We start from the raw sequence: 12574 nt of genomic DNA on the forward strand, positions 1-12574 counted from the left end.
GAATCAAATTGCAATGAATCCTACCAGCATGGTTGTTGATGCCAAGCGCTTGATTGGATGTAGATTTGCTGATGCTGTTGTCCAATCTGATATGAAGCATTGGCCCTTCATGGTGGTGAATGATGCTGGCAAGCTCAAGGGAGAGACAAAAGTTTCTATCCAGAGAGGTGTCCTCTGTGGTTTTGACAAAGGTTAAAGAAATCACAGAAGCCTACCTTGGAAACACTGTTACCAATGCTATTGTCACAGTACCTGCTTACTTCAGTAACTCTCAGTGTTAGGCTACCAAAGATGCTGGAACTATTGCTGGTCTCAGTGTACTTAGAGTCATAAATGAGCCAACTGCCACTGCTGTTGCTTATGGCTTAGACAAAAAAGTTGGAGCTGAAAGAAACATCCTGATCTTTGACTTGGGAGTTGTCACTTTCGATGTGTCAATTCTCTCCACTGAAGATGGACTGTTTGAGGTCAAATCTATAGCTGGGGACACCCACTTAGATGGAGAAGACTTTGGATAACCAAATGGTCAACCATTTCATTGCTGATTTCAAATGCAAGCATAAGAAGAATATCAGTGAGAACAAGAGGGCTGTCTGTCGCCTTCGTACTGCTTGTGAACATGCTAAGTGTACTAGCACTCAGACAAGTATTGAGATTGATTTGCTCTACGAAGGAATTGACTTCTGTACCTCTGTCACCTGTGCCTGATTTGAAGAATTGAATGCTGACCTTTTCCGTGGCAGTCTGGACTCTGTAGAGAAAGCCCTTCGGGATACCAAGCTTGACAAGTCTTATTTCTATGATACTGTTCTGGTAGGTGGGTTCTACCCATATTCCCAAGATTCAGAAAACTCCTACAGGACTTCTTCAGTGGAAAAGAGTTGAATAAGAGCATCAACCCTGATGAGGCTGTTGCTTATGGTGCAACTGTCGAGGCAGCCATCTTCTCTGGAGACAAATCCAAAAATGTTCAAGATTTGCTGCTGTTGGATGTCACTCCTCTTTCCCTTGGCATTGAGACTGCTGGTGGAGTCATGATTGTCCTCATCAAGCATAATACTACCATTCCTACCAAACAGACACAGACCTTCACTACCTACTCTGACAACCAGCCTGGTGTACTCTTTCAGGTTTATGAAGGTGAGCGTGCCGTGACCAAGCATAACAACCTGCCTGGCAAGTTTGAACTCATCAGCATACCTCCTGCACCTTGTGGTGTTCTTCATATTGAAGTCACTTTTGATATTGATGCCAATGGCATCCTCAGTGGCTCTGCTGTGGATAAGAGTACAGGAAAAGAGAACAAGATTACCATCACCAATGACAAGGGCCACCTGAGCAAGGAAGACATTGAACGTATGGTCCAGGAAGCTGAGAAGTACAAAGCTGAAGATGAGAAGCAGCCGGACAACGTGTATTCCAAGAATTCACTTGAATCCTATGCGTTCAACATGAAGGCAAATGTTGACGATGAAAAATTTCAAGGCAAGATCAATGATGAGGTCAAACAGAAGATTCTTGACAAGTGTGATAAAATCATCAACTGGCTTGATAAGAATCTGAATATCAGCAGGTAGAGTTGGAAAAAGTCTAATGATGGGGTAATGATTCAACCCCATCATTACCAAGCTGTACCAGAGTGCAGGGGACATGCCACAAGGGGAGTGCCTGGCGACTTCCCTCGTAGTGAAGCCCCTCCATCTGGTGGTGCCTCCTCTGGACCCGCCATTGAAGAGGTTGATTAAGCCAACTTTGAGCATAGATTTAGCATTGTTCCACACAAAATACTGAAGGACCCAAATTTGTAGCAAATTCCATAGCAGTTTTAAAAGTTGAGCTGTGTATAGTAAATAACTGGGCATTCTTGATACTTGAATATGGACTATATGCACAAGGGAAGGAAATAATGCATTTTATAACGCTGTATTGTAAAGTGGAAAATGCATTGTCTTAAATAAAACTATCTAAAATTGGGACCAAAAAAAAAAAAAAGTAATGTACATATCCATCAGTCCCAAAAATTTACCCGATGGTAATTCCTCTTTCCAGCCCCTCCTTACCCTCTCCAGCCCCCATCCCTAGGAAACCACTAATCTGCTTTTTGTCATGATAGAGTACTTTGCATTTTCTAAAATTTTATATAAATGGAATCACACAGTATATACTTTTTTTTTTTTTTTTTTTGATCTGGCCTTTTTCATTCAGCATAATGATTTGAGATTCATCCACGTTGCATGTATCAATAGTTCATTCTTTTTTGCACTGACTAGTTTTCCTTTTATAGGTATATCACAATTTGTTGATCCATTCACTTTTTAATGGACATTTGAATTGCTTACAAAGTTTTTGACTTTTCTCATAAAGCAGTTATGAGTATTTGTGTACAAGTTGCATGGATATATGCTTTCATTTCTTTTGAGTAAAGACCAAATTGTGGAATTGCTAGGTGGTATGGTAGGTGCATATTTAAATTTTTGATAAACAGCCAAAGTATTTTCTACAGTGATTGTACCATTTTCCAAGCCCACCAGCAGTACGTTAGAGTTCTAGTTGCTCTACACCCTCACCAACACTTGGTATGGTCAGTCTTTTTAAGCATTCTAATAGGTGTGTAATATTTCATTGTGGTTCTAATTTGCATTTTCCTAATGACTAATAATGTTGAGCATTTTTTCACGTGCTAATTTTCCATTTATATGTCTTTGATGAAATATCTTCAAATCTGTTGCCCATTTCTTTTTGAAAAATTTATCTTTATAGTTGAAAGTATTACAGATGTCCCCGTTTTTCCCACTTGATCCTTTCTACCCTCTGCTGCCCCCACCCCAGGCTTTCACAACACTATTGTCTGTGGCCATGGGTTATGCATAATGTGCATATAAATTCTTTGGTTAATCTCTTCCCACCCACTTACCCTCGCCTTCCCTCTGAGATCCCTCAGTCTGTTCCATGCTTCTATGTCTCTGTATCTATTTTATTCATGAGTTTATTTTGTTCTTTAGATTCCACACATGCGTGAGATCATATGATACTTGTCTTTCTCTGACTGGCTTATTTCGCTTCTGTTGCCCATTTCTTTATTGGATTGTTTTCTTATTATTGAATTTTGAAAAGTTCTTTATATACACTGGATCATCTATCAGACATGTGCAATGCAGATAATTATTCCCATGGCTTGTCTTTTCATTTTCCTAAGAATTTTTTCAAAGAGCCGAAGTTGTATGATTTGGTGAAGTCTAACTTACCAATTTTTTCCATATTGGGTTGTGTTTTCTATGTTTTAATACAGGTGTTTAGTGCTATAAATTTCCATTTAAGCATTGTTTTTGAGGCATTCCACAAATTTTAATATGTTGTGTTTTCATTTTCATTTAATTAAAAATACTTTCTAATATTCCTTTGATTTCGTCTTTGACCTATAGTTTATTTTGAAATGTATTATTTAGTTTCCATAGGTTGAGTGTTTTCCAGTTATCTTTCTGTTAACAATTTCTAATTTAATTTCACTGTGGTCAGAGAACACATGATTTGAATAAAATCTTTTAAACTTTAATCTTGGTAAGTTTTCATGTTCAATTTGAAAAGAATGGATTCTATTTCTGTTGGGTGGAGTGTTTTGAAAATATGAACTAGGTCAGATTGGTTGATAGTACTTTTCAAGTCTTTATCCTTTCAGTTTTATTGAGTGGCATTGTGAAATCTGATTGTAATTGTGGACTTGTCTTTTAATCTTTGCAGTTCAATCAGTTTTTACTTTATATATTTTGAAGCTCTGTTGTTAAAACATTTTTGATTGTTATGTTTTCCTGAGTAATCACCCCTCTTTAATTTCTGGTAATATATTTTATGCTCTTAAGTCTACTCTGCTGTTCATATTGTTATCCTAGCTTTCTTTTGAATGATACTTGAATTATATATCTTTTCCATCATTTTACTTTTGAGTTACTCGTTTTATTTCAAGTGGGTTTTTGGAGGGCAGCATATAGTTAGGCCTTGTTTTTAACTCATCTTGATAATCTTTCATTTTAATTGTCATAATTGATATGGTTGGATTTGAATTTGTTTTCTACTTGGTCCATCTGTTCTTTGTTCCATTTTACTTATATTGGATTAATTGATTTGTTTTTATGATTTTACTTTATTTCTTCTGTTTGGTTAGTAGATATAACTTTTTGTTGTGTTATTTTATTGATTGTTTTACATTTTATAGTATACATCTTTAACTTACTATACAGTCTACTTTCAAGTAATATTGCACTGTTTTATATACAATTTCAGAACTTTACAGAAGTATACTTTTGTTTCCCCCTACTTTGTGGTATTGTCATTTTACATTTTACTTATTCATAGAAATCCCATAACATTGTTACTATTTTTGTTTTGACCAATTATCTTTTATAGAGATTTAAGTAATAAAAAAAAAATTCCCATCGGGTATCATTTGCCTTATGCCTAAATGATATTCTTTAACATTCTTTGTAATGCAATTCTGCTAGTGATGAATTTTTTTCTTCAGATTTTGTTTGAAAAAAATAGATTTCTTCATTTATGAATGTTTTTTATGGTGGGGAAAGAGTTATTGGTTTTCCTTTCACATACTAAGATGTTGCTCCATTTTCTTTTTTTTTTAAATTTTATTTTGGTTTAAAATATTACAGATGTCCCTTTTTCTCCCCAATGACCCATTCCACCCCGCCCCCTCCCCAGTCCCTCTCCCCACCATTGTCGGTGTCCTTGGGTTGTGCATATAGGCACATAAATTCTTTGGTTACTCTCTCCTCCTCCACCCACCCGCCCTTCTCCATCCCTCTGACATTCATCAGTCTCATTGATGCTTCCATGTCATTGAATCTATTCTGTTCATCAGTTTATTAAGTTCTTTAGATTCCACATATAAGCGAGATCATGTGATGTTTGTTTTTCTCTGCCTGGCTTATTTCACTTAGCATAATTTTCTCCAGATCCATCCATACTGTTCCAAAGGGTATGAGATTCTTCTTTACAGCTGCATAGTATTCCATGGTGTAAATGTCCCACAGCTTTTTTATCCACTCATCTCCTGATGGGCACTTGGGCTGTTTCCAGATCTTTTGACTTGCATTGTTTTTCACAAGTCTGCTGTAATTTGTCTTTGTTCCTCAGTAATGGATCTTCCCCTGCCCTCCAGTTGCAATTTCACATTTAGTGCTGGTTTTAAACAATTTAAATATTGTTGGTATATATTTTCTTCATATTTCTTGTGTTTGAGTTTTATTGAACTTCTTAGATCTGTAGGTTTAGTATTTTCATCAAATTTGGAAAAATTTTCAGCCATATTTTCTTCTCATCCTCTTTGGGGACTCTAGGTACACATGTATTTAACTGCTTGAAGTTGCCATAGAGTTTGATGATGTCCCGCCCCCCCCCCCCCCCCCCCCCGCCTGATTCATTTTGTCTCTCAAGAATCAGATATCTCAGTTTTGAGGTGTCATTATTTTCATGTACTTTGTCTGGATTTTTAGTTTTTTCACACAAGAGAGTAATTCTGATGCCTGTTACTTCTGACTAGAAAGTGAATATCTTTAAACTGATATTTCATGTCTGTCCTACAGGCCGCTAAGAAAGAGCACGCAGCTATCATTCTTTGGAATACTACATCTTGGAAACAGGTGCAGAATTTAGTTTTCCACAGTCTGACTGTCACACAGATGGCCTTCTCACCTAATGACAAGTTCTTACTAGCTGTTTCCAGAGATCGGACCTGGTCACTATGGAAAAGGCAGGATACAATCTCACCTGAGTTAGGTAAAAATTGTTTTTAATAGGAAAGATTATTATATCCATTTTTTCCACCTCGAGCAGCTGTGGGTAAAGAGAAACAGAAGTGTTAACAGTTGAAGGGCAGAGTCTCACTGTTGTGCAGTCTTTCAAAAATTCTGTTATAATTGAGGAAGACTCAACCTTCCTTGTAAGATTTAAATGCAGATGGTCTTTGGGTTGACTTCCTTGTGATTATGTAGTCAGGATAGCATGTGTTCAGACATCTCAGTTACAGAAACATAAAAATATATGTGTAGAAAGTTTAGATTTTGTGGATGGTTATAGAATGCTACCATAACCACCCAAGCTAGGAATTTATGGGACAGGAATAATGAAGATACAATTAAATTATGAAACTTAGAAGGACCATTATGTTTACCTTTTCCTACCACTCTTGTCACTTTCATAATTGGGAAGGGTGTTTTAGGCATCCATCTGGGAATAACATGACCTCTGGGCAAGATGTTAACACACCTACGTGCATTTTACGCTGAACTTGGCATAAATTGAAAAAAAATGAAAAGAAAAAAAGCTTTGTGTTGTTTCCACAGTGGCCATTCCTAGTTCTCCAGTTTCTTTGGGTAAAATCTAGAGAGTGTTTAAAGTATCTCTGTGTTATTTACTCCTACTTTTAATTTTTTCACTGATGTAACCTACATGTTGTTTGATCTTGTGATATTTCTAGTCCCTTAGTTTCTTGTCCTTTAGAGAATACCAGGAACTGTGACACCTACTTGGCAGTATGTGTTAGACAGACTGATTTCTCTTGCAACTAACTAGTGAATTCCTAACCTTTGCTTTTTAAAAAGATAAAATGATACTAGTAAGATATCTATTAATTTGCTGTTAAGATTATGGATTAATAAATACCTTCCTCTTCCTTTCTCATAAGCAGTTATATGTTTAGTCCATATAAGGGCTAGAAGTTACCTTACATTTAAATCTTACAAGGGAAAAGATTTTTTTAAGTTTAGGTGTTTTTTTTAAACACTATTTACATAATGCATCCTACGTACGGGTGCATTAATCTTTTTCCCCCATAGCTAATGTGCAAATCTGGCTACTTCCTTAGTAAGGTTAAATTGCTTCAGGCCTCTTCCATAGGCATAAAGTGACCGTTTAGCTAAGTGCCTAGAAGATGTTTGTCATCAGTCACTAGAGGATGACTAGTCAATATAAAATCATTCCCTACTAGAAAACTAACTATTCCCAGAGCCTTCTGGTAAGGGGTCAGCTGCCTAGCCTTGGTCTGTTGTGAAAGTTAGCATATGTAAATTGAATACTAAATTACATGATGTATATGTCACCTAAACATAGCTTTTTAACAGGCAAAACAGCTTTCTCTGCTTTGTGAGTAGTCCATGTGTGTTTCTTTCAGACCCAATTTTCAGTCTCTTTGCCTTCACCAACAAAGTCACTGCTGTGCACAGTAGAATTATTTGGTCTTGTGATTGGAGTCCTGATAGCAAGTTTTTCTTCACTGGAAGTCGGGACAAAAAGGTAATTTTTTTTTTTTAACTTAATATTTTTTCAAATGTAAAATAGTGTCATTACAGGTATGTTTGGGTAGAAACCACATAATCCTGACTTTCTGATACAACTTTCAAAAACTGATTTATATATTCCCTCTGTGTTTCTCATATGCATACATAAAAAAGTACTTTCTTACTTTTAAAATGCTGTAAGCACATTTCTCTGAAGTGTCAAATATAAGAAAACCTTTCCGACACATGACCTGCATCAGATGGCCCCAGTGGGTGAAAAGTAGTAAATGAAATGGATCAAGACTAAGAAAGGAGGAGAGCAGGAGCAGGGCAAGAGGACATAAGGGGGAAAACAGTTTCTACTTTTCTTTTTCATACTTTCATGAATGAAATTTTCTTCTATAATGAATGATTATTACCTTTTCATTCAGTGGTGTGTGTGTTGTGTGTGTGATCCATGCTTTCCAAAAAGCAGAGCAAGTTAGCTAGCAGTAGGTTCTTGACTATGACCGTCACCCTTGTTCTCTGGGAAATGTTCACCCGGCTTCTGGTCTTTCCTCTGTTTTCCTACTCTTCATTTTCCTTTTTTTGCAGTGCCTGCTGACCAAAGGTGGCAAGGCAGTTGAGTGTTTCCTTTCCTCTCCCTGCCTTCTCCAGTCCTAGTCATGGTACAGGTTACTGAAGTGGAGGGCCAGCATGGGCAGTGAGACATGAAATGTCAGCCCCTAAAACCTTTCCCTCAGACCTTCACTCTGTTCACTAGCCTATTTAATTATTCCCTGGCGTTTATTTGCCTATGCTCTGCTAGCTGCCAAGGAGGCAGGGCTGCTTCTGCCCTCCAGTCACGCCCAGTAGCAGATGGCCCAGCTGTGGCTTTCAGGGATAGGCAGGACTGAAACAGACAAGGCATCATCCGCTGCACGTGCTCAGAAATGCTCTTCCACTTGCTTGGACAGAGCCTTCTCAGAATCTTGCTTTGGTTCCTGCATCCGTTTCACTTCCCTCCATTTCTTTGTGACCAATCACACCCCCTTGAGACATAAGCTTCCAGGGAAGCCTCATGTCTTATGTGGAGTATCTTCAAGGTTAGGGCCTCTTGACAGCCGAGCTGATGCCCTGAGCAGTGGGTGGTGTAGAGGGAGAGCCAGGGACTTGATTGGTCTCCATACATTTTGTGGTAACTTCTTGGGCATGTGCATGAGCCCCTCATTGAGCACATGGTCAGTTGAAACTCGCTGGATCAGAACTGGTTTCCTGAGTGTGAAGAGCATGCCAGATACTCCCTGGCAGGGGCAGTCCATCTTTGGATGGCACACTTAGGTAGTTGAGGTCTCAGAGACTTGTGTCTGCTACACTGTGGCTTCTCTGTGATGCTTAAAGTGCTCTTTAAGTCCCAGAACACAAATGTAAATGTTGAATTTTTTTTGACTGCCAGAGCAGATATTTTGCATTACCTATGTCATTGAAACTCTCTAATGCATTGCTGGAAGCCTTGCGAAGAGAAAGTTTTACAGAGTTTGATCTGCCTGTGTTAGGTGGTTGTCTGGGGTGAGTGCGACTCCAGCGATGACTCCATCGAGCACAGCATCGGGCCCTGCTCCTCCGTCCTGGACGTGGGTGGGTCTGTGACAGCCGTCAGCGTCTGCCCGGTGCTTAACCTTTCCCAACGGTTAGTCTCTGTGTGTGGCTTCCTTGTATGTTTCTTTAAGAAGACCACTTGGTTTCTTAATATGTGGCCCTCTTACACTTTGATTCATGGGTTCTTTTAGCTTCCAAGCTTTTTTTTTTTTTAATAATGCTTATGTTTCTCATAAGAATTTTTAAATTGATAGAACTTGATGATATTCAAAGTGGTGAAAGGAAGGTTGGGAGTGTGGCCCAAAGGTTCTTATTTTACCAAATTCAAGACTGGTGCTTTCTGTGCAATAAGTGTCTTCAGCAGAATGGGAGCCCCTGTAACCAGCCAGGGACATGTTGCTTCTTGGGCTTTGTCATTGGGCATCCTTGATGGGGAGGAGGCTCCTTGAGGGCACAGTACAGTAGTGCACTGTATTCTGGGCTGGTGGTTGTAAACAGAGGCCTCAGTAAGCATGGGGCAGTTGGGAACACTGTGAGGAGCTACTTTAGAGTGATGACAGAACAGAAATTCATGCTAAATTAATAACTGCCTTCCTCCCTCCTTTAAAAACAGATATGTTGTTGCTGTAGGATTAGAGTGTGGAAAGATTTGTTTATATACCTGGAAAAAGACTGATCAAGTTCCAGAAGTAAATGACTGGATCCACTGTGTAGAAACAAGTCAAAGGTATTTTCTTCCTATTTTTGCTTCCATTAGACTAGATAGAAATCATGAAATCTTTAGCGGCACATTTTATGCCACATTTACATAGAGAGGACACAAATCTGTAGTTATGGTGCTCTCCACTAGTGGTACCCCTGTGTGCTGTGGTATAACCTCTTGAAATTGATGTTTGTTACTATATTATACTTGGTTTTTAAAAATTTGCTTGACCGAATTGCTTGTTTGAGTAATATTATCTTTACACTTAACACATTTGAGAAAAGTAATTTTCATAATGACGTGTTTTAGAATTTGATAAAAATTGATTCAAAACTTTGGTGATTTTTGGAAATATTACTGATTGTGCTTTGGTGGCGTTTGAACACTTCATCTCAGGTCCCACAATAGAGCAAACTGTCAGTGCCCCTCAACGCCTCATGACAGGCTGTCAAGCAGAGTAATCTGTCCCTGAGCCTCACATCCTGAACATGGGCCTTTGCCACAAGAGCTGGTTTAGACACCTGCTCTTTACAACATCCTCCGAGTTCCACCTGCCTAAACAGTAGGGATCGTTTTTTGATCTATTTTTTAACCCATTTACTTTTGAAAACCATCTAAACTTTCAGAAAGGTCACCGTTATCATTCTATGTCAGATTTTCTTAGGATTCTTCAGCTCTTATCTCTCTGAACTGCTCAGTATATAATTTCAAAAACAATTCCAGACGATGGCATGATGAGGTGATTGGCTTAAAAGAGAGAGACTCGTGAGCACATCTCTTACCCCATGTTTCATCCTGGGAAACTGGTTTCCTTATCCACAAAGCATGTTAGTGTTCATTATAATTTTATTTGTTAAGCTGAAATATGCCTTTATCACTGCCTCCCTCGTATTACTGCTCCCCTCATGGCTTCTCTCCTGCCTCTCTGATGCTGGGGTTAGCAGTTGAAGTAGTTCATGCCATTGGCTTACTGAAGAGGGAAGTATTCCAGTGAAGTTCCATTTTTTAGGCACTTGAGATTTTCTCTCCTGCTGGCCTCCCCTTCCCTTTCTTTTCTTTCCTTTCACCTTGCCTGCCCACAGTGCTCTCTGCCTTTGCCTGGTACCCAGACCACTTCCATGGCCTGAATGTGGGTCACTGGCAGGAAGTCCCTTAGAAAGCACAGGTAGGTAACATGTACAGAATTTTGGTTTTTTTATTTTAAGATTTAAAAAAAATCAGTATGATGATTTTGGATTTATAAGAACTAATTCCTGACTTAATACATTATAGTATTTGGATTGCTAATGTTCCAGTTACCAAATTTCGAGTACCTCTTAAGTGAAACTTCTTGCTAGTAATGAGACATGAAAGTAATTGATAAGCAAACACTCCATTTTAGGTTTGTTCCCCCCCACTCCCTGTGTTCTAAATGTAAGATATTAATGTGCTAGATTTAAAGAATATTGTGAAAAAAGAAACCTTTTATCTCCAAGCTTATGTAACCAAATAAGTATTGTCCCTCAAAGTGACTCCCCTGGGAAGCAATATACTATATATATATATATATATATATATATATATATATATATATATATATATATATACTTGTTTCAGCGGTGTCACAATTTCAAATCATTTTTGGAACTTCTCTTTAGGAAGTGCATTCAGAACTAGCTTACTAGATGCAATAAAACCAATTATAAGCTTTTTATATGTTTTTATTGATTTCAGAGAGAGAAAGGGAGAGGGAGAGAGAGAGAGAAACATCAATGATGAGAGAGAATCATTGATCGGCTGCCTCCTGCACTCCCCCTATTAGGGATCGAGCCTGCAACCCGGACATGTAGTATTAAGTCCTATAGTAGTATTAATTTGGGTCACAGACCCTTTGAAATCTGGTGAGGGCTTCAGACTTTTTTTTTTAAAGATTTTTTATTGATTTTTAGAGAGAGAGGAAGGAGAGGGAGAGAGATGAGGAATCAAACCCTGAAGAGAAATCAAACTGTGACCTCCTGGTTCATAGGTCGATGCTCAACCACTAAGCCACACTGGCTGGGCAAGAAAACCAATTATAATACCTTTTATAGTTTTACTCATGTTGATCACTTTTTAAAAAGCTCATCTCCAAATGACTTAAATGTTTTCAATAATCAAATCCATCCTCACACAAAAATGATCATTGATAGTACTCAGGCATTTCCTTTCGAAGAATTTCGGGAAGCACTGAGGCACCGCAGCACTGTGGAGATGTGTGACCTCCCAGAGGGGCCACTTGCAAGGGCTCACAGTAATTAGATTACTGTGCATAGATTGCGGTGCATAGGTTGCATAGATTCTGGTTTGCTGATTTAAAATGTGTTCCGTACTTCAAAAGTATACATTCCCTTTGAACTTGAGAGTGCATCTGGTGACAGGGGCTCTCAGCATTTGAAAATATTATTTGTGTGCTCTGGCATTATCTTCAGCTTTTACTGCCTTAAAATCTGTCTTTATTCCTTTTTGGTTTGAAGGTTTAATTTGTAGGTTAAATTTATGGAGTATATTGTATTTTCATAGAGGTTTATTAATAATCTATGTTTGGGAGCATTGTAGGTCTGCCATGGCGGTGGGGATGGGCATTGATACGAGCATCTTGCTCAAGGTCATGCAGTTGAAGATCACATTGGAGACCAAGGTTCTTTCACTGGGCAGTTTATTAAGTCTTTCATTGTCTTTCCTTACCCAGTAGTAAAAATGTGAGTGAGAGTCCATTCATGTCATAGGGATGTCAGAAGAATAAATAATCTAGAATATGTTGCAGAGTTGGAATTCTTAAAGAAACACATTTAGAAAAGTTATCTGAAAGGCTGATTCTAATAGCCATGTCATGAATTCCACTGATCATTAAAACAAAATTTGATGGAAATTCATCTTCTTTTCCTTGCTCTTTTTGATGGTATCACATGGTCAGTAAATTAGATATTGACAGTTTTAAGTAAAACATGTTTTTAAGGTTAGAATAAAATTTCTAAAATATTAGTGATGGTAT

General features: G+C 38.2%; 1 protein-coding gene across 5 annotated transcripts in view; it reads left to right on the forward strand.

Annotated features, from left to right (window-relative positions):
* The window catches only part of ELP2 (elongator acetyltransferase complex subunit 2), a 38663-nt gene that overhangs the window by 25210 nt on the left and 879 nt on the right, over window positions 1–12574 (forward strand). Inside the window, exons 18-21 of one of the 5 annotated variants that reach the window (XM_016195968.2) lie at window positions 5592–5784; window positions 7178–7299; window positions 8819–8952; window positions 9475–9588. In XM_016195968.2, the coding sequence (XP_016051454.2) occupies window positions 5592–5784; window positions 7178–7299; window positions 8819–8952; window positions 9475–9588 (563 nt within the window). Of the gene's footprint in view, window positions 1–5591; window positions 5785–7177; window positions 7300–8818; window positions 8953–9474; window positions 9633–12574 lie in introns of those variants that run through there. The other 4 variants (XR_001601938.2, XM_087819048.1, XM_016195970.2 and 1 more) reach the window with 4 other exon arrangements.

Source organism: Miniopterus natalensis, chromosome 7 (genome assembly GCF_054644295.1).
Source record: "Miniopterus natalensis isolate mMinNat1 chromosome 7, mMinNat1.hap1, whole genome shotgun sequence".
Taxonomy (NCBI): domain Eukaryota; kingdom Metazoa; phylum Chordata; class Mammalia; order Chiroptera; family Miniopteridae; genus Miniopterus; species Miniopterus natalensis.